This window comes from Rhizophagus irregularis, chromosome 31 (genome assembly GCF_026210795.1).
Source record: "Rhizophagus irregularis chromosome 31, complete sequence".
NCBI lineage: Eukaryota > Fungi > Glomeromycota > Glomeromycetes > Glomerales > Glomeraceae > Rhizophagus > Rhizophagus irregularis.
The window spans coordinates 1,434,456-1,458,209 of NC_089459.1; the positions used below are offsets into that span (position 1 = coordinate 1,434,456).

At 28.1% G+C, this 23,754-nt stretch overlaps 8 protein-coding genes across 8 annotated transcripts; 6 read left to right on the forward strand and 2 right to left on the reverse strand.

Annotated features, from left to right (window-relative positions):
* Positions 1-230: 230 nt before the first annotated feature.
* Positions 231-2,082, forward strand: OCT59_022407 (Phosphoglycerate dehydrogenase ser3). The gene is made up of 5 exons (XM_025319213.2): positions 231-436; positions 516-876; positions 954-1,391; positions 1,464-1,651; positions 1,726-2,082. Exons 1-5 carry the CDS (start codon positions 269-271, stop codon positions 1,897-1,899), a joined length of 1,329 nt encoding a protein of 442 aa, XP_025174261.1. The 5' UTR covers positions 231-268; the 3' UTR covers positions 1,900-2,082.
* An 824-nt stretch (positions 2,083-2,906) lies between these two features.
* Positions 2,907-5,041, forward strand: OCT59_022408 (uncharacterized protein; the record flags this gene model as incomplete). Its single annotated transcript, XM_025319214.2, has 11 exons — positions 2,907-2,923; positions 3,044-3,108; positions 3,193-3,242; positions 3,312-3,382; positions 3,456-3,532; positions 3,604-3,698; positions 3,773-3,864; positions 3,968-4,109; positions 4,188-4,290; positions 4,354-4,409; positions 4,472-5,041. 11 exons carry the CDS (start codon positions 2,907-2,909, stop codon positions 4,907-4,909), a joined length of 1,206 nt encoding a protein of 401 aa, XP_025174262.2. The 3' UTR covers positions 4,910-5,041.
* A 171-nt stretch (positions 5,042-5,212) lies between these two features.
* Positions 5,213-6,873, reverse strand: OCT59_022409 (uncharacterized protein; the record flags this gene model as incomplete). Its single annotated transcript, XM_025326805.2, has 10 exons — positions 5,213-5,467; positions 5,565-5,625; positions 5,702-5,884; positions 5,957-6,021; positions 6,091-6,135; positions 6,216-6,261; positions 6,344-6,398; positions 6,470-6,553; positions 6,620-6,696; positions 6,757-6,873. The coding sequence occupies 10 exons, from the start codon at positions 6,871-6,873 to the stop codon at positions 5,325-5,327; spliced, it is 876 nt and encodes a 291-aa protein (XP_025174263.1). The 3' UTR covers positions 5,213-5,324.
* Positions 6,874-7,165: 292 nt separating this feature from the next.
* OCT59_022410 (uncharacterized protein) lies at positions 7,166-9,795 on the forward strand. Its single transcript, XM_025319215.2, has 2 exons — positions 7,166-7,603; positions 7,721-9,795. The coding sequence occupies exons 1-2, from the start codon at positions 7,312-7,314 to the stop codon at positions 9,592-9,594; spliced, it is 2,166 nt and encodes a 721-aa protein (XP_025174264.1). The 5' UTR covers positions 7,166-7,311; the 3' UTR covers positions 9,595-9,795.
* A 1,184-nt stretch (positions 9,796-10,979) lies between these two features.
* Positions 10,980-14,496, forward strand: OCT59_022411 (uncharacterized protein; the record flags this gene model as incomplete). Its single annotated transcript, XM_025319216.2, has 9 exons — positions 10,980-11,754; positions 11,845-12,068; positions 12,142-12,181; positions 12,262-12,459; positions 12,530-13,327; positions 13,418-13,646; positions 13,718-13,899; positions 13,969-14,129; positions 14,202-14,496. The coding sequence occupies 9 exons, from the start codon at positions 10,980-10,982 to the stop codon at positions 14,268-14,270; spliced, it is 2,676 nt and encodes an 891-aa protein (XP_025174265.1). The 3' UTR covers positions 14,271-14,496.
* A 240-nt stretch (positions 14,497-14,736) lies between these two features.
* On the reverse strand, positions 14,737-20,014 carry OCT59_022412 (uncharacterized protein; the record flags this gene model as incomplete). Its single annotated transcript, XM_066144787.1, has 14 exons — positions 14,737-14,797; positions 14,893-14,943; positions 15,023-16,523; positions 16,605-16,942; positions 17,025-17,113; positions 17,192-17,304; positions 17,383-17,602; positions 17,677-18,577; positions 18,659-18,872; positions 18,957-19,088; positions 19,163-19,355; positions 19,467-19,666; positions 19,751-19,895; positions 19,967-20,014. The coding sequence occupies 14 exons, from the start codon at positions 20,012-20,014 to the stop codon at positions 14,737-14,739; spliced, it is 4,206 nt and encodes a 1,401-aa protein (XP_066006214.1).
* A 581-nt stretch (positions 20,015-20,595) lies between these two features.
* OCT59_022413 (uncharacterized protein) lies at positions 20,596-21,603 on the forward strand (the record flags this gene model as incomplete). The annotated part of the gene is made up of 3 exons (XM_025319218.2): positions 20,596-20,748; positions 20,859-21,054; positions 21,122-21,603. The coding sequence occupies 3 exons, from the start codon at positions 20,596-20,598 to the stop codon at positions 21,601-21,603; spliced, it is 831 nt and encodes a 276-aa protein (XP_025174268.1).
* Positions 21,604-22,130: 527 nt separating this feature from the next.
* On the forward strand, positions 22,131-23,157 carry OCT59_022414 (uncharacterized protein). Its single transcript, XM_025319219.2, has 2 exons — positions 22,131-22,518; positions 22,588-23,157. Exons 1-2 carry the CDS (start codon positions 22,286-22,288, stop codon positions 22,976-22,978), a joined length of 624 nt encoding a protein of 207 aa, XP_025174269.1. The 5' UTR covers positions 22,131-22,285; the 3' UTR covers positions 22,979-23,157.
* Positions 23,158-23,754: the final 597 nt, after the last annotated feature.

Below are 23,754 nucleotides of genomic sequence, written 5' to 3' on the forward strand. Positions count from 1 at the left end.
GCCAAAAAAGGAAACATAACACCAAGTGAATGCGATTGATTCCGATTATCGATTATCTTTTTGATTTATAATTGCCGATCTTCCTAACTTTTTATATTGGTTTTTTTATAAAAAAAAAACAGAAAAACGGGAAACTTTAATAAGGCAGAGGAGTAAAGCGGAAAAGCACTAAAGATGTACAACAATATTTTATCTATAAAAAACCCTCATAAACCAGTTGCTTACTTCCTACTTGAACATTATCAAAAAAAAATATTCAAAATTAATAATGTCTCTAGAAGTAGCATCAACCGTTGTAAGGTTAACGCGCTCATCCTCTTTTACACATTCACATCCTAAAGCACTTAAGCCTTTTGATTCTGGTGAAATAAAAATTTTGTTGCTCGAAAATGTGAACCAGAGGGGTATATCTCTTTTAGAAAAAGAAGGATATCAGGTAAATTATAAAGTTTTCAAATTTTGTTGCAATACGGTTATCATTTTATATATTATATTAATATCTATGCACAAAATAGGTTGAATCAATCAAAAAAGCACTTCCAGAAGATGTTCTTATTGAAAAAATCCGTGATGTTCACGCGATTGGTATTCGTTCTAAAACTAAGCTCACTAAAAAAGTTATCCAGGAAGCTAAAAAACTCTTGGTGATTGGATGCTTCTGTATTGGAACTAATCAAGTTGATCTTGAAGCTGCTGCCAATCGAGGTATTGCAGTATTCAATTCTCCATTCAGCAACAGTAGAAGTGTTGCAGAATTAATTATTGCTGAGATTATTTCATTGTCTAGACAATTGGGTGATCGAAACATAGAATTACATCAAGGGAACTGGAATAAAGTTTCTTCCCAATGCTATGAAATTCGTGGAAAGACTCTTGGTAAGTTTATGTCTTTCATTTATGTAATTATGAATAATATAATATATAACATAGATTTTACCGGCATTCTTTTACAGGTATCGTAGGTTATGGTCATATTGGATCGCAATTATCGGTTCTTGCTGAAGCTATGGGAATGACAGTATTTTTCCATGATATTATTCAGCTGATGCCTATGGGGACAGCTAAACAGGTCAATACGTTGTATGAACTTTTAGAACGTTCAGATTTTGTGTCTTTACACGTTCCTGAAACAGAAGAAACTAAAAATATGATTGGAGAGGAAGAGATTGCGCGTATGAAAAAAGGAAGCTATCTAATAAATGCTTCTCGTGGCACAATTGTCCAGATTCCTCCATTGATCAAAGCTTTACAGAATGGTCATTTGCTGGGTGCTGCAATAGATGTATTTCCAAAGGAACCGGCATCAAATGGCCAATTTTATAATAATGAATTGAACTCTTGGACATCTGACCTTTTGGCTTGTAAAAATGTGATCTTAACGCCACATATTGGTTGGTTATTCTTATTTAGTATAATAATATCGGACAATTACTTATTTACTAAATTATTTTTTAATTTGAAAGGTGGATCAACTGAGGAGGCGCAGTATATGATTGGTGCTGAAGTAGGGGCTGCAATAATAAAGTATATTAACTGTGGTACTTCAATTGGCGCTGTCAACTTTCCGGAAATTGATCTTCGTGCTATTCAAGATACAGATAAAACGATTCGTTTACTTTTTTGCCATTACAATGTGCCTGGTGTACTTAGGGTATTTAGATAATGTTTAAAATATTATTTCTTTAATTAATTTGCAATATTATTATTAACATATTTAACTTATAGGAAATCAATGAAATTCTTTCCGATCACAATGTTGATAAACAATATTCAGATTCACGAGGTAATATTGCTTACATGATGGCTGATATTTCTAATGTAGACGATCAAGATATTAGAAAAATTTATGAAACCGTGAGTTCAAATAGAGCGAACATATCGACTCGAATTGTATATTAAATATTTAAATATTTTAAATATCTCTAATGTCTTTTAATTACTGTGTGATCTGATGATATTCAAGTTTTACTTTTAGCATACAATATATATGATATTGATTTAACAAATTTAACAAACTTAGTATTATATTGGCTATCTCTGATGCCATGGTTAATATGCATAAATAATAATTTTATTCTTATACAAAATTTCTTTTGACTTGCTTGGAAGACAAGCAATTAAAGTATCAAAGGTCGAAGCACTATAATTCCAACTATTTCTCCATAAAATTCTCACGGAAACTTTACACCAAAGACGATTAACTAATAAGCATGAATGTAAACTAGTTATATCATCTCCTAAATATTCGAAAATTTCGTTAAGGCAATCATCAAAAAGTAAGACGCGATTTGTTTAAAATTTGAGTTGATTAAAAAAACATGTGACAATATTTCCCTGACATCCCATCAGCGAGCATTTTGCTCAAGGTTTCCTCTTTTATATTCACCACAAAACGGATTAATTCATTTAACTTTAGCCGTCTTCGTAATGCTGACAAATTTCACATTTTTCCATTTTTTTTGAGAAATTCTGCGTCATAAATATCATGCGCTTCTATTCATATAATTCTTAGAAAATAGTACGATAATCTAATTTTCTGAAGTATCGTGCATTTATATTGCTGGATGCAACAAAAATTATTCGGTGTAGCTTCAAACTTGGCATTCTTAATTTTGAAATTTCAATTCAATTTATTGAATAATCGACTGATAACAAACAATGACATAATTTATCTAATTTCAACGTGTTAAATTAGTAAATTCAACACCAATAAAAAAAAATTTTAATTTATGTGCATAGTATGTGTTTTATAATTGTACTGCGTGAACGTCTTTCGCTTAATCATTGCTTAATAAAAATGGATAAATATAATGTATGATTTATTCATGTAATGTTATCTGCTTTTCAACGGAAAGAAAAAATAAGATTAGCCGCAGGATTTTTTTATTAAATTTTTCGCAATTTAAATGACCGATCATGCGTGGTAAGATATTTTGATCACGTGCAACCAATTCTAAAATCACATGACTGAAATTGGAATATTGTGTAACGTCGGTTTAATAGATTCCACTTGTTATCGAAATTTTTTTCTTTCTCGTTTTAGGTTGTCTCTCTTTTTACTGGCATTATTTATGGTAATGTATCCATCAACTTCATTATTAAAAACTCGTAAGTTAAAGTTTTTTACAACTTAATGAATATATTATAAGTTTCAAAAAAGGGTAATTTTTGACCAATTTATTTTTTAAATAGGATTTACGCAAAATTTTGGTATAATTACATTTAAGCAATTTAAACAAAAGGTATTTTGTTTTTATATAAAGAATTATAATAATTATTTTTGATAATAATAGCTTCATATTTATGTTTAGCGATTTGCTCATGATCTTGTCGTAAGAAAAACAACAGGGAAACCTATTATTAAATATGGTCCGGGAGGTCGGTATGTAGCCAAGAGTTTTTTATACATTAATAAATTTTTAGTAATTAATATGTATATAAATAAATGTTTATAGATCTTCGGTTAGTGGACATATAGCGACTGTTTTTGGAAGTACGGGATTTTTGGGCCGTTATCTTGTCAGCAAACTTGGTAATTGTTTTTTTACGTTGAATAATCATTTTATTTAATTAATTCTTTTTAACCAAATGTTTGTACAACAGCCAAACATGGAACTCAAGTAGTTTTGCCATATCGTGATGAAGATGCGAAAAGGCATTTAAAAGTTACCGGAGATTTAGGTCAAGTTGTTTTTTTGGTAAATAATCAATCAATATTTAATTCGAATTTTTTATGCTTTTTATTTATTATTATATCGTTTTAAAAAATTAGGAGTTCGATCTCCGTAATGAACAAAATATTATTGAAGCTGTTAGACATTCTGATATTGTCTATAACTTAATAGGAAGAGATTATGAAACTAAGTGATTATTTTATAATAAATTTTAAATGTAATTGCGCTTAATAAAGTCTTTTTTAATATTTAGAACATTATTAATATTACTTTATAAAAATATTTAATTTTAGGAATTTTACTTACGAGAAGGTTCATATAGAAGGGGCAGAAAGAATTGCGAAACTTTGTAAAAAATTTGATGTATCAAGGTTAGTTCATGTATCAGCTTTAAATGCTGATATTAATTCCCCGTCAAGATTTTTACGAACAAAGGTAATATATTTATAATTTTTCTTGATAATTTCGCTATTGTAAATTATTATTTAATTATTTTAGATTTATTATTAATAGGCATTAGGAGAAAAAGCTGTTAAAGAACAATTTCCTGATGTAACAATAGTTCGTCCTGGATATATGTTCGGTCCTGAGGATAGATTTTTGAATAGATTATCAGGTTCGTTATAATTAATTTTATATAATAAATTTTTAAATAATGATAATAACACTAATAATTTAGGATTTCCATATGAATTAATGGTTAACCATGGAGAAACATTATTTAGTCCAGTTTACGTATGTATAAAATATATAAAAATTAGATCAAATTATTGTCTTTTAACATATCTTTATTACAGGTAATTGATGTGGCAACAGCGTTAGAAACGATGATGAAAAATGAAACAACAATTTCTTCAACATATGAATTATATGGACCGGCTGTATATAGTATGCGAGAAATTTATGATATTATTGACGATATTATGAAGAAAAAGCGTACACGTTTGAATGTACCTAGCCCGATTGCATTAGGTATTACAAAATTATTAACTTATTTACCTTGGCCTTATTTAACACCAGATGAAATTGAGAGGTATTGTATAAGTGATAAACCTGGCAAAGCAGTAGGAGGTGGGGAAGTAAAAACCTTTAGTGATTTGGGTGTTGAACTTGTTGATTTAGAAAGTAAAGCTATTCAAGTTGTTAGAAGATATAGGAGTAATACTCATTTTGATCAGCCTATTAGTAAAAATATTGGTAAAGTTAAAAAAGGTGTTTACCATGTTGAATACTGAAGAGGGCCGTAATTTTGTTGTATTGAATTTTGACATTATTTTTAAAATGGATTATTAATGCGTATTTGTCCTTTAGATTTATCGAATAAGATAATAAAAATAACATATTTATAAATATAAATTAATTAAATGATATCATGTGTGTAAAAAACTCATGTTGGGTGAAACCTAAAGGTTTTTATCTGTGCATATACTATTAGCCTTGTAGGAAATATTGAAGTTTACATTCCCGTGAAAGTCATATTATATTTAAAAATTATTATGCATTTTTATATTCCCAATTTTCCATAATCAGTAAATTTTCATAATAAACAAATAATTTAGTAATTGATTAAAAATAACCATCATTATTAAATGTCAAATTATTATAGTGTCTATAAGATATAACATAAATAAGAAAATATTCGTGATAAATTCATTCAATATGTTTTTCTTTACCCTTTGACATCTTTTTTTGTATTTTTTCATTATTAATATTTTGTTCAATATGATTCAATAATTCTCTCGCATCAGAGAAAAATTTTAACATATATGGATTAAGATCTGGACATGATTTATCTGAATGTAATAATATCAACTAAAATATTAAATAAAAAAAGAATAAATTAATAAATCTGTAACAAAACATATATAAAAAAAATTAAATAGCAAATACTTTCTTCCAAGAATTTTTTACTGTTTTCTTGATGATCAAATATGTTAACAAGGTCATTCAACTTTTATAAGAAATTAGAATAAAATCAATGTCAAATTATATTGCTGAACTGAATCATAAGAAAAATTTTTACTTACCCTATCATAAAAATTGTTTATATCGTTATGATCATTAATATAATCATCGATTAATTTCAATTTTTCTCTATCCAATCTTGAAGTTTTAACATTTTGCCAAAGCTCTTCGAAATCATCTGTTTTTGCGTCAGAGTTTACGTGGGATCTTGCAGGAATGCTTGGCGTCGAATTATCTTTTACTCCCTAGTATTCCGATTGTTAGCCATTATTAAAATTCACAGAGTTAAACAAAAAAAATAATGACTTCGTATTTACCTTCTTACAACGTAATCTTATCCATCGTCTTCGACGAACAAAAGAACGAAATGGCTGATAGCACCCTATAAAAATTATATAACTTATACTTCTAAATAACATAAAAAAAAAAGGTCTAATTTAAAATAACTTACCATGCCAACTAGAATTATGAAAGTTAAGAGCATATTCCCATCCCTCTAATAATTGAAACTATATCTTATCAAAAGTTTTCAAATAATAAATAAATGCGAAGAAATATAATCGAAAGTGGTGTTACCTTCGTCAATATCGCCAGACATATCGATCATCCATTCTTTATGAACCTATATGAAAAGTGAAAAAATATACTTAACTTACGATATAAAATGAAATAAATCACTTATAAAACAATCACAACGCACCCACCCACTCCCAAGTTGGATCTGGTAATTGATAATTATGAATATCCATCGGTGAATATCTATTAAATTGAAAATTAAATATTTGTAAAAAATAAATAAAACACAAAACACGAACATTATATAAAAGTACTTTTGATTTTTATCGGTCCATGTGTGTGGGTCAATTTGATTTAAAGCTTTGGAACTAAATTTTGGTAATCCAAATACAAATAAACTACGAAAGGGCAAAAATAAATATTAATGAAGTGATATATTGTGATTAAATGATAAAGATGCTTACCCTCTTTGATTTTCATAAAGAATGTCATATGCGTAATTGTTTTTAGTTATTTGTTCGCTTGTAATCGACTCAGGGTTCTAAATAATAAAGTAATTTTTAAAAGAATTTATATTTACTTTTTAAGAAATTTATCATACCTTCTGTTCTCTTATGATCTTGATTGACTCAAACTTATTTGGTTTTTTCGATTTAGAATCTAAGACCGTCCAAGGAGGTGCAGCATTCGATTCTTCAATTATTTCGTCGTTTTCCATTGTTAAAAAAAATAAAGTTGATCAATTAGGTTAACGTTTTATTTATAGTTATGTCAAAGTTTCAGTTACATATGCTTTATCTTTCATAGTCTAGGTCAAATAATTACGTAACATATATCTCATTATTTTACACCACAAGGAACATTGAATTTATTTTTAAGTAAACAATTTGTACAACAATTTGTACGAGTTTAATAAATCTTGAGCCCTTAATAATTTAATTTAAATACCTAATTTAGTATTTTGTTAATACTAAATGTTTGTTTATTTTTATACTACTCAGTTTCTTTTGGTCCAATACTTTTCTCTTTGAATGCAACATAACTTATTATTAACAAATAAAGTTTACTGCAATTATTTATTATTATTATTTAGTTTCTATCTGAATAATATTTATAAGAGGGGTTTCTTTCGTTCCTTTTTTCTCACTTTTTAATTATGAGATCGCCTTCACCAGGTGCGCGTTCACCCTCAGAATCGCATACATCGTTACCAATAAATGATGAAAAATATACTTTTCATTCATCGTCAAACATGTATTATACAAGAACAAATCGTTTACAATTAGCATTAAATAAAATAAAGAAGAAAATATATCGTATACCTATGCGAATGAAACTATTAACTTTCTTTACTTTAATACTACTTAGTTTTGCAATGATAAAAGGATTAATGATATTTACTTCTGGTGTGTCATCATGGATGAATACCATTCCTCCTCTTATAATTGGTAAGTTTTTGGATATTATTCTTTTTTGGCTAAACGTTAAATACGCGCTAACTATTTTATGGAAATCTGAAAATTTATTTCCCGTCAAAAAAAAATGTGAAATATTTACAAAAATAGAAAAACAAGATTATTCACCAGTAAAATATGTAGAAATAGACCCAAATGCATCAACAGAATTACCAGAAGGAGTTTCGATTTATCACGTTACTAAAGAATTCGGAGAAGCATCATTAAGAGGGTTAGGACAAATGGTAACAGGATTATCACGAGCTCAATCAACAAATACATCAATAATAGTTAATGTGGTGATGCCATATTATTCATTTTTAAGTAAATTATATCGACCACACAAATTCGCACAATTCGTAATTAAAGTTCGAGATAGAAATGGAGTATGGAAAGATGTTAAATTTTTAGTTTACAGACTCTTTTGGAATATAATGAACAATGAAGATGTATTAGCAAATAATTCAAAAGAAAATCCATCTCATATAATCAGTGTATTTATGATTGGGCCAGCATCAAATGTTGTACCATTAAATCAAGCATTTAAAGCGCCAAACAGAGCAAAAATTTATAGTACCAAATCAGATTTACCACTCGAATGGATGGACTTATATTTTTGCAAAGCTGCCGCCGAATTTATTACTTATAGAAATATAATGATTGATACTCCATTATTCGCTAAAAGTGACACGAGAGGCGTTGATATTGTACATATTCATGGTTCATCTAATGCACTCACAATAGAATTTCTTAAAAAATTTCATAAAAGTGGGAAACTTGGAAAGAAAATTCCTGCTATAATTTATACAATTCATGATTATTTAGAGGAACAACTTTATTCTAATGATATAATTAACATACAAAAATTCATTGAATTTGATAAATTTCAACAAGATAAACCCCAATATTTTTATAATAATCGTATGTATATGTCAGGTTACGCTATAGATAACTCACAAATAGTAACATTTGTATCAAAAACTTTAGCAAAAGAAATGATTGAAGGTCCAATGGAATTTCCGTTTAGAGAATTAATTATGCCAAATATATTGAATAAAGCAAAATTAGGACAATGGTTTGGGATAACAAGCGGAATAGATTTTACTGCATATAATCCATTTAATGATACAATGTTAGTTGAAAGTAATGCTAATTTTCCAAAAAATATTTATAATTTTGATCCAGTCCTTTTGTACGCAGAATCAATTGAGGGAGCATCACAAGAATTAGTTGCAACATCAAAACAAAGTGCAAAAGCCTATTTAATTAGAGAAGGTTTATTAAATAAAGAGGATTTAATTAGACCCTTAATATTATATATTGGAAGATTTGAGTATAGTAAAGGATTACAATTCTTTAATGTTGCAGTTGAATTGTTTGTGAAAATGGATGCGAAGTTTATTATAATGGGGCAAAAAAATAATTATCCTTCAGAAAAGTTAAAAAGATTATCAGCCAATTCACCTGATAATATTATTTATATAGATGATTTAGAATTTCAGAAAGATTGGGATGTAATATATAGAGCTGCTTCAGATATATTATTTATTCCAAGCTTAACTGAAAGTTCTGGATCAGTTGCAGCTGAAGGTTTATTATTTGGGATGCCTATCATTAGCACAGGTGTTGGCGGTTTAAAAGAATTCCTGGTTAATAAAACTGAAAATGATAACAAAGCTGATTATAATTCTTATTTATTTGAATTGGTTGATGATCTAATTATTAGTTTATCTTTTGATAATATGAAATTGGCTATAATAGAGGCTATTAATGATTGGAAAAGAATGAATGCTGATATAAGAGAAAAAGAAATTTTTTTAAGAAAATTAATTAAAGATGCTTTTAAATTAAGTTGGAATCGTCCTGAAGGACCTGTTGAACATTATTTAAAAATTTATAAAATGGCTATGTTACAAATTCATGATAAATTAGAAGAAGAATTATGGTTGGATTATGATAATAATGACTATATATTTGATGATTAAACGTTTTGATGATAATAAAAAAAAGAAAAGAAGAAAATTAAAAAAAAAATTAAAAAATAAAAAATTTAAAGAGATTTTCAGTTTAGTTTTCTTAAATATATAGGATATTTGTTAGATTTCTTTTTTTTTGTACTATTAATAAATTGCATAATATGAATATAAGTGTCAAATGTTTTATCTAGATTAATTAATAAAATAAATTATATATAACGTTATTGGTTACTAATAATGAGCATTCGTTCAAACTGATAAGAAACAGTGATGAGTTGAAATTATGTTACATTCTGAATGGTTTTAGCATGTTGGGAGAGAAGCATTATTTCTTTCCTAATAAATAAATAATAACAGCAAGCTCATATATTTACAAGAGTTATAAAAAAAATAGAAAATCATCAAACTGCTTGGAGGTTTCGGTCTTTCTTTTACTTTGTGGTGATTTTGCCAAAATCCAAATCTTAAATTTAACATTATGAATTTATGAACCTAATTGAAATACAGTAGAAACTAGAAAGTAAGACCAAAACTTCTTTTTTGCAATGATAAAATTCATAAATTTGAAGATTCAAAATGTTGTGCACTTCATTTTTATTTTTAGGTGACGGATAATCATAATAATATTCAAATCGATAAGCTTAATGGGAGTTTTTATCGATTCATGAGAGAACACTCGCTTGAGATAGTATTAAAATAAGGCATCCAAAATCAAAGAATAGTTTTGATTCTAATAAGATCGAGAATATAGATTACGACATAATTGGGGATATATTTCGCCCATATAGCAAATTTTTTTTTTGGACTACAAGAAAATAAAGATGATTTTCGCTATATCAAAAAAAAAGATAATCACATAACTTAGTACATAAACTCATTTGGTATGGCGTGCAAGTTCTTTGTCATAAAAAATGATAAAAATTCAAAAATACGGTATCTTCGCTATCATTTTTATTACAGTTTGTTAAATTCGATCGTTATATTAAATGATTATTGGTTATAAAAAAAATTCTTTCTCATTATATAAAAATTCGCTGTAGTAATTTATAGATACGATTTTCATATGTTTGTGTTACTAAATTTTCCGATCAGCTTTTTTTTTTCTTTTTTTTTAGGAATAGTTAAGTATATAAATACTCGTTATTTATCTAAATATGATTTATCTATTTAATGTGCGCTTTGTCCAATTTATAATCGATGTTCTGTGATTTCACGCTCTGTTTACCTTTTAAATTAACAATTTAGCAGTATATAGTTGATTTATAAATGGAGATTATCAAATCAAAGTAAAAAACAAAATCTAGATATTTAACCGGTTTATCACTTATAAAAAAGGCTCGTATATCAACTTTTTATCATAAAAATTTTTTGTAAACTTGTTTATAGGTCCCAAGATGTCCAATATTATAGGTCAACCTATAACTCATGATACGTTATTAAAAACTGTCAATACATATCCTTTAATTGACAATCATGCTCATAATCTTTTGGACTCATTAACATCGTTATCATGCCCATTAGAAATCTGTTTTTCTGAAGCAAATGGTGAAGCATTACAAAATGCAATTGAAACCTGTGCATTAAAACGTGGTGTACAACAACTTGCTAAACTTTATAATTGTGAAGCAACGTTAGAAGCTATTAAGAATGTTACCGATATTAAATCTTATGATGAATTGTGTAATATATGTTTTGAACCCACCGGAATTCAATGTCTTCTATTGGATGATGGTCTTGATTCGTTAGATGGACTTCGTAGTGTGGAAAGTCATGTAGGATTGGTTAAATGTGCAAAACGAATTGTTAGAATTGAACAAATTGCTGAGCAAGTTATTGGCGATTTAGCCAAAACCTTTAAAACTTCGGAACCTGAATTTGTAGTGGAATTAAAATCTTTTCGAGATCCTCTTATTGAAAAATTCGAATCATTAGCAAATTCTGATCTTGTGGTTTCTTTTAAAAGTATCGCAGCTTATAGAACTGGATTAAATATTAATTGTAACGTTAATGATGAAACTGTCGCATTTTCTTTAGCTAACTTTGTTTTAAAATGTGTAAAATCTGAGAAACAAGAAGTTAGACTTGTTGATAAAATTCTTATTGATTATATTTTAAAGTTAGCTATTGAGATTGCTGTTAAGTATGATATCCCTATTCAATTCCACACAGGTATCGTGAATCATACGTTTTTAAATAATTGGATTTTTTTTTTCTCATTTATTTAAATAATATAAATCTTCGATTCAATTGTTTCGTTAGGATTTGGTGATAATGATCTTGATCTTCTTGCATCAAATCCTCTTTATCTTCGAGAATTAATTGAAACATATCCAACTGCAAAGATTGTTTTGTTACATTCTGCGTATCCTTATACGCGTCAAGCGGGATACCTTGCTTCTGTATATTCTAATGTTTATGTTGATTTTGGTCTTGTATTTCCCTTAATTTCTGCAACGGGACAACAAGCAAACTTAAAAGAATTGGTAAGTATAAATATGATTATTTTAAAATTATTTTCTTTAATATTAAAATAAGTTCATTATTATTATTATTCAGTTTGAAATTTGTCCGAGTAACAAAATTTTGTTTAGTACAGGTAAAATAATTTTAATATGCTCAATGGATACAATAGAAGTATAGAACACTTTTGAATAAAATTTTTGATTATTATTTTAGATGGACATTATCTTCCGGAATCATTTTATGTTGCGGTAATTCAAGTTAGAGAAACTTTGGGCAAAGTTTTACTCGAATCCGTAGAAAATAAGGATTTTACTATAGAAGAAGCGGTAAAAATAGCCAAACAAGTTATGTTTGATAATTCTAATAAACTATATAAATTAAACTTAGTACCAGAAATCATTACAAATCAAGGTAATAAATTTCTATTCTTTTATAATTATATTTGTGTGTATTTTAAATCCCTTATTCTCCTTTTTTTTAGAGCATGCCACTGAAACATTCACTGGAGTTTCAAAATTTGCACTTAAAAAACTTAAATATAATGGAGTAAAATATGTACGGTTAGGATGGTTAGACGTTACAAATCTTCTTCGATTCCGAGTAATTCCAATTGATCGATTCATTGAATACACAGCTTCCCGTGGAGTAACAATTGCAAGATGTTTAAATGCACTTCCTGTTTATGCAGATGTTGTATTAAAAGGATTTAGTCCTGCAGGAGAAATTTTATTAAAACCTGATTTAAATACTATTGTACAATTACCTTATCATCCTACACATGCTTTTGTTCATTCATTATGGGAAAATAAATGGACTCCAAGTGATGCAGAATATGATTCAACATCGAGTGAACCTTCATGTTTTACGTCATGTCCAAGAGTATGCTTGAAAAATATAATTGAACTTGCAAGAAAAGAATTTGGAATTTATTTTTTAGCTGGGATTGAATCAGAATTTGTATTATTAAAAAATCATAATATTCATAAACCTTATCAACCTGATGCCGTTGATAATACGTTATACTCTTCTTCAGCGGCTTTTCAAAATCGTTCTACATTATCAACTATTGATGAGATGGTCGAAGCTTTACAAAATCAAAATATTGAAGTGGAACAATTTCATTCAGAGTCGAGTCCGGGTCAGTTTGAAATTATCACCGGGCCTGATAATCCTTTAACTGCCGCTGATAAAGTTGTCGTAACACGACAAACCATTTACGATGTTGCAGCTAAGAATTGTCTTAAAGCTACTTTTATACCAAAACCTTTCGATGAAACAGGTAATTATTAATTATATTCTATTAAATTGATCTCTTTTTAACTAATTCTTTTATTTTTTATTTTTATTCTTACTTTTTTTTAATTTATAGCTGGAACAGCTGCACATATTCACATCTCTGTTAATGAACTTGATCAAAGCAAAAAGATTTATGATAATCATCATTCAAAATTATCTCGTAAAGAAAGATCATTTATTGCAGGTGTATTACAACATTTGAAAGCAATAGCTGCTTTAACATTACCAACAATTAATTCTTACGAAAGGACCGCTGATCATCATTGGACCGGTAAATGGATTTGTTGGGGTGTTGAAAATAGGTAAAATTTGAACATAAAATATTCGTAGATATGGTAATTATTTTTAATACTTTTTTTTTTTTGGATAATAGAGAAACACCTATTAGAGTATGTTATCGTCCTAAGGAAGGAATTAAGGAAGGAATGGATGTTAATTTTGAATTTAAATGTGTTGATGCTACAGCAAATCCATACATAGCTTTAGCTGCTTTGCTTAGTGCTGGTATCGACGGTATTAAAAAAGGATTGGAATTAAATATGCTTGATTGTCAAGGTAAAAAAAATCAAATAATTATATATAAACAAATTTCTCATTTCTAACATTTTGTAATTGAATTTTAAGATGATCCCGCAAGTTTATCTCCTGAAGCTCGTGCTAAACTAGGAATTACCGAACGACTGCCTGATACCCTAGAAGATTCTTTATCCGAATTGAAAAAAGATGAAGGTTTAGCTAAATCTATCGGAGAAGATATTATTAAATGTTTTATTACTGTTAAAGAGGTATGTAAATTATTTATCTATTTATTTTGTTTTATTATTGAATTAACCATTTTTTTTTTTAAAAAAAAAAAGAGCGAATTAGACTATTTTAAATCTGTCTCTAAAGATAAGTTGTATCAAATTCTTATTGACAGGTATTAAATAATTAATAGTTAATTTATAAATTAAAAAAATAAATTTGAAACTATTAATACATTGGAGAAAGTAATCTATATTTAATAAATAATATGAACATTTTGCATGAATTTTATTTATTATTCATAATTTATATCTTCACACGTATACTGTGTTTGAGGAATATTTGAATAAATTTCGTAGCGTAATTCCATATTTCCTATATTTCTCATACAAGATAATTTTGTTCCTATATGTTCCTATATATGTTGAAGTTTCATAATGAATATCAGAAATAACTATTTAATTATTTATTTAACTATATATTATTCGTTACTATCCTCGTTACTATCCCCTCAATTTAATAATATTAATTTATTTCAATAAAAAAAAGACTTAAATTCAACACAGAAAAACATAAATAATATAGGCTGATTATGATTATGAATTGAAATAGAAGTATGAAAATGACAATAAAGTTGGACTTACAACTTCATTTACGCGCTTGCCATTGCCATGCTGGATCCGATGACGATGGTATGATGGGTTTATTGCTACTATAATGAAAAAATTATAAATTCTTTTATTATTAAACAGATCAAGCGATAAACACAAAAAAAAAAAGAAATATATATATATAATATCATACGCAGATGTTGAAGTAACTGATGGACTTCCAAAACCGCCACTGCTTCCTGCACTACAATATACAAAAAGACAAGATAATGTAAATTTAACATTGCAAAAACAATATAAATGAAAAAATTATTTCAAAATACCTTGCAAAACGAGCGAAACCACCACCACTTGGAGTTTTCAGTGCGGATGTATTTATAGGATACGGTGATCCAAACGGAAGTGTTTGCATACCAAATACCGGTTGTGCTTGACCCAAACCAACTTGTCCAAAAGTTGCTTCTGGCCGTCCAAAAGAAGGTGTTTGCCCGAATCCCGACTGTCCAAATGTGGGTTGTCCAAATGTGGGTTGTGCAAGAGCATTGGGTATTTGAGGTGATTGACCAAACGATTGATGTCCGAATGTCGGCTGTGACTGCGTTAGACTAAATGCGTTAGCATTCTGAGGCGGTGTAGCAAACGCGGTTGGAACATTACTACCACCAATGTTAAATGCATTTGGTGTAAGTGAAGAATGCGTAGGTGTCGTTTGTCCGAAAGATGATGACTCTCTCGAATTAAATAATCCAAGACTTGTAGCGCCAAGATCTTTAGCGAACTTGTTTAAATCATCTTCCTCATTTGTAACAACTTTTCCTTCTCCAACATTTGATTCAGCTGTTATTTCACCAGGTTCAGATACTTGAAATTTCTCCTCCAATGAGGTGACTGGCTCTGTAATTTCCTCTTTCTTTTCAGATTCAGCAGCTAGTTTTTCAATTGCTTCGGAAGATAGAATGTCAGAACTTACATCATATTGAAGTTCTGATACTTTTGATATACTTGATATTTCGCCTTCAGTAATTTTATTTAATTTAGCATCAAGGGAATCTTCTGAAAAATCCTGTGTTGTACTTGATTGTTCCGATGTTAAAGTGTCTTTTTGTTCATTGCTTAAACTGTAAGAAACGCCTTCATCTGTTTTAGGAGAATCTGGTGATGATATAAAATAGTCCGATAAAGTACCAGTATTATTATTAATATCAGAGAACTTTGGTGGTTCATAGGAATTGTCTTCGAAAGGATCAATTTGTAATCTAGCGATTGGATCTTCATAATTGGTCAAATTGATTCGTGAAAAGCGGTCCGAATCGATAATATTTTCAAAATTTTGCTCTTCAGTGATTTCGTCGTCTTCGTCTTCAGATTGCTCTTGAAACCTTACTCTTGTTTCTCTTAATGGCATACGTTCATATGTTGAATTATTACTCACATACACATTATCATTAACATCATAATTAATGTCTTCACTAACATCATCACTATCATCATCATCGTTAACATCATCTCTTTTCTTTTCATAATAGCGTAATCTCATTTCTCTTAATTCTGAAACTTTTTGGTTATATTTTTGCGAATACTCATTCGTATCTTCACTTATAGGAAGACTAAAATCAGTGTATGTATTCTTTTTTATTGGAGTATCTAATTCATTATAATAATCACTTTCTTCATCAAAAGAGAAACTATTTCTAAGTGGACTGCCATATTTATTTCTCTCTATAGAATCTTTCAACTTATCTATGCCTATTTGTGCCGAACCACGAGTTTTAATTGGACTTTTCTTTCTTGGTGAGATAATTTTAGGCGATGTACGCGATCGCACTACAAAATTTATAAACGATAAAATTATTAATAAATTTTATAAAGATATCTTGAAAACAATTTATAATGTAATAACTCCACCTGGTTCAATATCACTATAAAGGTTTGTCCCATAAGGTATTTTTCTCTTGCTTTTATTTATATTTGAAAATTTAAATAATTTCCATTCTTTCTTTATTATTTGATTAGTTTTTTCTTCAGCTTCAGCTGAAAAATTTACAGGTATTGTACTCTTTCTAGTTTCATGTTCAATTTGCTGAGACACAAAATCGTTGGAATGTTCATTGAAGTTCATAGATGAAAGTCGCTCAGTAATCGAATCTAATTGAGTATTTAACTGTTCTATTTGAGATGCATTACTGTATAAGCCTTTACTAATATTTTGAATTGAACGATCAATATACTCTAAAGGAGGTTGTCTAGATTCATAAAGAAAAAAAATAAATAATATATATTTAGTATAATTAAATAAATTATTCGAACAAACTACTAAATAATCACCCTGCAAATCTATTCGCTTTATGATCCTTAATTTGCTCGTATAACATGTCTAATTGTTTTTCTAATTCCTCTGCGTTTTCTTTAACATTCTAAAATTGTAAATTAAATTAAATTTAGTTATCTTGATACGCTACCTAAATATGGTAAATATGGGAATTAGTTTTTACCTGAAAAGCCTTTTTGTACTTTTCAGTAATCCTTGATTGTATTGTTCCACGACGAGGAGTAACTTCTTGAGCTGATACTAACAATCCAATCTCCTGCTTTGCCATAGCATCTTCTATTGTAAATAACAATAAATAAACATTTGAATTAAAGTATTTAAACTAAAATATATATGAGAAATAATATAGATAACCTTTTACAAAATTAAGATTTAAATCGGTAGTCTCTTGATTCAAATTACTAAGATACTCAATTATATTTTTAAAATCCTTTTCCAACCGCTTGGTCTCTTGTGCTATTATAGGAAAATCTCCAATCGACCATTCGTTAGGATTTTCAAGGCTGTTCGCTTTTGTCCGTTCATTATATTTTGCTATGTAATTTTCCTCGATATCATCGATTAAAAATTGAACCTAAAATAAAAAGGACAGAGAAATTATTATGAATAACAGGTATAAAAATAAAAAATAAACGATTGATCACATACTTCTTGAATGCCTTTCTCGGTCGCAACTCGTCGTATTTCGTGTGGTGATCTTTCTCTGTTAATGTCGAGTTCTGTAGGACTTGTTTGATTTATTTTTGAAGGTGTATTCTGAGAGTTGGAACCCATAGTTGCAATTGTAGTATTATTCATTAAGTTAGGACGACCAAGCGGAGAAAAATTATTTTTTGGTATATTTGAGGAAATAACAGGAGCAGATACGTTATTGTTCACATAAGTCATAGAAGTTTGTGCGCTAACAGGGATAGTTCCTAACATATTTGGACCTGTATTAATAACAGCTGCTGTTGGACCTGCTTTTGGACTGGTGTTAATAGGAACTTTTGGACCGGTGTTAATAGGAACTTTTGGATCGATGTTAATAGGAACTTTTGGACCGGTGTTAATAGGAACTTTTGGACCGGTGTTAATAGGAACTTTTGGACCGGTATTAATAGGAACTTTTGAACCGGTATTAATAGGAACTTTTGGACCGGTGGTAATATCATCTTTTGGACCGGTAGTAATGGCATCTGAAGGACCGGTAGCAGGAATGGGTATTGAAACTGTCATTCCGGAGTAACTTGTTCCGTTTTGACATGCATTTTTTTGGAAACAATGATATGCCAAAACTTCACTTTCGTTATTATAAATTAAAAGAATGGGAACTGGTGGTATTTCACTTTCTTCGTCTCCCGTTAATTTCGTAGACCAAATATCTGTAGAAGATAGATCAAGTGCCATTCCAATAGGTACTGTCTCATTATCTGAAATTGGAAGAATCGCACGGGCAGTTTCTGAAAGACTCCAACTAGACCATCCATTAGTTTCATTACGACCAATTATATTTGTATCAGAAGAATTTGCACAGGCACCAATAACAACATTTTTCAAATCCGGTCCCCTAAAATTTAAGCAATGAGATTAGAAGGTGCTGTTAAATTACTTGACATAAAATCATATTGAGAAGATCCAGTATTTTTACCATTCCTTAATAGATTCCATAAAGAAATAAGAGGTCCTTTCGTTTCCATTACTCGGATAACAAATATCTTGAACTTTACTATAAACAGTCTTTAATTTATTCTCTTTATTCTCGTATGATATAACGTATTCTACGTATTCAGAGGTTTCATCTTCAACAACCGGATAATATGTTACTATAAATATATTATTTTCTAGCCAGAGAATATTCCTAACTATAAAATAAAAAATAAGATACTTTTTAAAATTATAAAAAAAATATATATATTTCCTTATAAATCATTGATAAAACAATATACCACAATGAGCAGGCTGCTGTATTTCTGGTGGTGCTAGACGTACAGCTTTTTCATTTCCCTCAGGAGTAAATTGGACAAGTTTTCCAGATTGACTACCACAAACCAATTGCTTTCCTTTTGGTGACCAGCATACTTTAAGTGATGACAATAAAAAGTTAACAATCAGTAATTATTAAGTATCCATTTTTTGAAAATTTATCGCTTACTAGCTGTAACTTGATCGCCAATTTTAGAATTTTGTATGGAACCGATATCTACATTTGAAATAAAATCTTTAATAAATACAACGCCTGAAACAAGTAGGAATGCGATAACATTATTCCTTTCTCCAGGATTAGGACGAATATCCATGATATTATCCGAAAATTTCATAGTTTGATATGGTTGAATTTCAGAAGACTATATACAGACAACGAAATAGATAATAGATCGTAATAAATCGCATTTAATAGTACAAGAATATAAATTTCTATCAAAAACAATTTTAAGAAAAAAGAAAATATGCTATACCATAGTTGAAAATTTGCTAACATCGTAATATAAGACTTGACCATCTTCAATACCAACGACTATAGTGAGTTGATCTGATGTCAACCTCAAAAAATGAACGCGTCCTTTGGGTATATCAATATGAATTCTTTGATTAAATGGTTCGTTTGAAGCTTCTTCAAAAGCTTTGCGTAAATTATTTGTAGACGCGTAAATAAATCCTATCAATTATAAAAAAAAAGAATATACAATAAATTAAATCAAACATGATTAAAAGACTATAAAAGTTATATTAATTATATAACCTTTAGATGTTCCTGCCACAAAATAACCATATAAATTAGAGACGGCTAACAGTGAGGAGTATGAAGGTATAGATTCCTCATCAAAAATATCTTTTGAAAGTTTTATGCTTATTACATTTTTATTTAGTTGTAAAAACTCAAAAAACTAAAAAGTGAAAATATATTAAGTTAAAGTTCTTGCTTCAAGATCATAAAGGAATTAATAAGCTAACTTACTTCTACGTTAAGTTCTTCAAGAGTAGTTTCTTCGATTTCTTCGAGCATTATTGTAACTTTAGGAATACTTATTTAAGATCGCGTCGAATATTCAATTATTCTATTATTTTACAAAAACTAAATTAGAATTAAGTTGAACTATGAAAAGATGATCATTTTATAATTTCAAATTAACTAAATCATGTGACGTATGATTAGAAATCTCAATAAAATATAGGTTCAATCTAATAACGTTAGAAATAAATAATAATACAAATAAGACTCAAGGTAATTTTGGATTTATTAAAGTTAATTCTTTAGATAAAGAATTCGATTAGGACCTTCTTTTGGAGACATATCACACATGTACTTTTGGGATAACATTAAAAATTTAGATATTCAATTATTCAAGTATTTATTAAATACAAATGGGGAGACATACTGTATCTTTTGTCAGTTTTTAGAAACAATGATTTCATTCATATGTTATTTCTTCTGATTATTAATTATGTTTGCGCATAATTTTACTGTTTGTAAATATGTTTTGTATTTACTGTGCCACATCTGAAATCATGGTCATGATGTATCTATCGATGGGTGTAAAGTGTTTTAGTTCAATGATTTATTATTAGGCTTATTATTTAACAAGGATGAACGAGGAAAAAGTTCCTTTAATAGAATTCCCTATGAAAAGTTATGAATATACTTTAGGGAATATATCAGCATCCCAAGATAATTATGAATATTGGAGTCCACCTTTACCAACTGCCATAGACATGTATTGGCAATTAAATTTCATGAGCGTAAATTATCTTTTTTTTTCTTTCATTAAATAAAAAATTTCTAACATAAAAAATTAATCACGTATATTTGCATATTTTATATATATATATATATATATGTATATAAAAAGAGATTTGAAAATAATACAAAGTATTGTGTGTTGGGTGTATACGCAATACCGAATGAAAAGGAATTGAAAGATGATTTAACTTGGTCATCTCGTAGAGCATTCCATATATATATTTATATTCGAACTGAAGAAAAATTTTTAAGGAAGGATCATACACCAACCAAATTGTTTAATAACTCAAGAAAATTTATTACAGGTAAAATTGATCATTTAATTTATTTCATTATAATGATAATTAAAAATAAATCTTTTTATATTTGAAGGATTAAATACAATATTTGAAAAGTCAAAGTTACCAGAGAAATTTATAATTGGTATCGAATTTAAAAGATCTGAAAGTTATAGATTTTTAAACCTTTCACCCAATGTCAACCAAAATTTAATTGAAGCATGGACGGAGCTTTATAATATTGAAGAGGATTCCTCTATTAAATTCATAATCAATGAAGTTTCAGATCGATCGTCCAAAAACAAGCCAAAAGAACGACAAAAAGTCCATCAACAAACAAAAATCGTAGAAACAACTATCAACAAGTCATTTCTTGATAAAAGATCATCATATTTTGATTTTTCATCAATATTTACAATTGAAGAATCCATGATAACTTTAAACGTTATTTTTACAGAAGCTTTCTTGGAATTTATTAGATATATTTATACTGATCAAATCTGTTTTTTGATTAATGTTTATGATGAAGATTCTATCAATCTTACGAATAAACTATTTGATATTGCAGATGATTAGATGATTATGAAGCTAATGAATTAAAAGATAGAATCGGAGATTTTACCGAGGGATATTTAAATAAAATTCATATACTGTTTATGTATATGTACCGTATATATAATTTATGGATTATATGGTTGCTAATTAATGTGATATATTATAACAAGTAAAGTTTATAATAAAAAAAAAAATTATTGCTATAATAAACAAAAATAGATAATAGATATCATATAAATAGAAAAAAAGAATTATTTACTTGACTTTAAAATATTTAATAGGATTATTAGTGACTAAAAAAAAAAATCCTGGCTAATTATAAATTGCAAATCATTCTATAAATATTCAAGAAATTTACTTTTTCTTTCTTATAACATAAAACGTATTACAACTAGTTAATTATAGATTTCATCCTTTAAATTGGGCTTTGTTAACGTTTTAAAACTTAAATTTTTGTTACACAAGTAATTTGTTTGTAAATCTTTCCAAATGATCTTAATACACATTACACATAAACAATTATTATACACGCCCGATGTATAAATTCTGTTTCATTAGTTTAGTTAAGAATAAAATTCTTTTTTTCCTCTCTCTCCATTTTGTAAAATATAGAGATTTTTTTTTTCTCTGATGCAAAAGATCTAATAAATAAAATATATATTTAATACTTTTTTTTACGAAATTTATCTTAAAGAAAATTTTTATGTTCAGTATGACACATGTTGGCTTTAATTATAAGCATACATTTATTATATTATTTATCGCATTTTTTATTATCGTAAATTTTATTTCTACATCTTATGAACTAAAGAATCCAATTGATGGTAAAGCTCTTCAAAAACGACAAAATGATGAAAAAGCTCCTAAAAAAGTAGTCGATCCATCTTCAACTTGCACCACTTCTGATGATGCCAGATGTAAATCTCCACCAGGAGTGTAAGTATACGCTTGTTTTTTAAAAAAGATCTAAAAAATAGAATATTAATAATAATCTCATGATCCTAGTCCTCCAAAAGTAGAAACATATGTAGAATTAGGAATAGAAACTATGAAACCAACACTAATTCCGGGTGAAAATAATAGTAATAATAATACAACTAATTTAATAACTACCACTACAACACTTACATTATATTTTGCCGGTTATATAACTACAATTACAACAAAAAATTCTAATGGTGATCCTACAACTTTCGCAACTTCTGTTCTTCCTTCCACTTTACTTGTTATAAAGACGGTTGTAGTTACTTCTCCAACTAGTGAGAAATTAGATAAAACAATGGACGTTTCGGATTCTACGACAAATTTACACGATTTTAATAGACATGGTTTATGGGGTGTTACGATGAGTTTAGCTTTAATCGTTACAACTTTAATTTTTATGGTTTTTGCGTAATTTTATAAAAATTAATAAAATAGAATGTTCATAATTTTTTATTTGTACATTAATTTTTATAGTTCTTTAAATAATATTATTATGTAGATATGTATTGTATATTGTATAAATAGTTATAATAACTTATATAATGAAAAAGAAATAAAGAGAATTCTTGTGGTCTTAATATTTTTATATACAATATATATTATTATTATGTAACTTGGTTATTAGCTTTAAAGTAGGTTTGCATGCCAGAATTACCAAATGACCTTCAACTGCATATAATCATTAAATACATTATGCACACGTATTTATTTTAACTTTTAAATATAGTTATTATACAAATTCGTTTTTTTTGATACAGCACGAGTACGCTACAAGTTTTTTTGCATGACGATAAACACGTGACTTTAAATAGTAAAGCTGATTATGTGAAATCCTTTTATTTTTGTGATGAGCCTCTTTGTAAACGTAAGCAAATATACGAAACTTTTTCAGAAATCTATTCGATCTTACATTGATTTTAATGGTAAATTTCACGAAAATCTAACATGATTGACAACATATTATTAAATTGTCTGAACAAAATTTCGCCACGCTTAAAGATTACCAAAGTTAAAATAGGGTAATTTACTCTTGATAACACCACATCCATTTTTTTATTATACTCAGATTTATATTTTACATTCATAGCATCAGAAGGGGCTATTTACTGCAGGTGGTATATCAATCGGGAAATATCCAATTATTAACCTTATATTATTATGTCTTTTAAGTAAGATGATATTTACATA

Excerpts from the sequence above, each read along its gene's own strand:
- OCT59_022407 (XM_025319213.2), top strand. The coding sequence starts at position 269 with ATGTCTCTAGAAGTAGCATCAACCGTTGTAAGGTTAACGCGCTCATCC. Across the intron at positions 437-515 it reads TAGAAAAAGAAGGATATCAG|GTTGAATCAATCAAAAAAGC; the intron begins GTAAATTATAAA and ends TGCACAAAATAG. Across the intron at positions 877-953 it reads AATTCGTGGAAAGACTCTTG|GTATCGTAGGTTATGGTCAT; the intron begins GTAAGTTTATGT and ends ATTCTTTTACAG.
- OCT59_022410 (XM_025319215.2), top strand. The coding sequence starts at position 7,312 with ATGAGATCGCCTTCACCAGGTGCGCGTTCACCCTCAGAATCGCATACA. Across the intron at positions 7,604-7,720 it reads CATTCCTCCTCTTATAATTG|AAAAACAAGATTATTCACCA; the intron begins GTAAGTTTTTGG and ends TTACAAAAATAG.
- OCT59_022414 (XM_025319219.2), top strand. The coding sequence starts at position 22,286 with ATGTTCAGTATGACACATGTTGGCTTTAATTATAAGCATACATTTATT. Across the intron at positions 22,519-22,587 it reads TGTAAATCTCCACCAGGAGT|TCCTCCAAAAGTAGAAACAT; the intron begins GTAAGTATACGC and ends TCATGATCCTAG.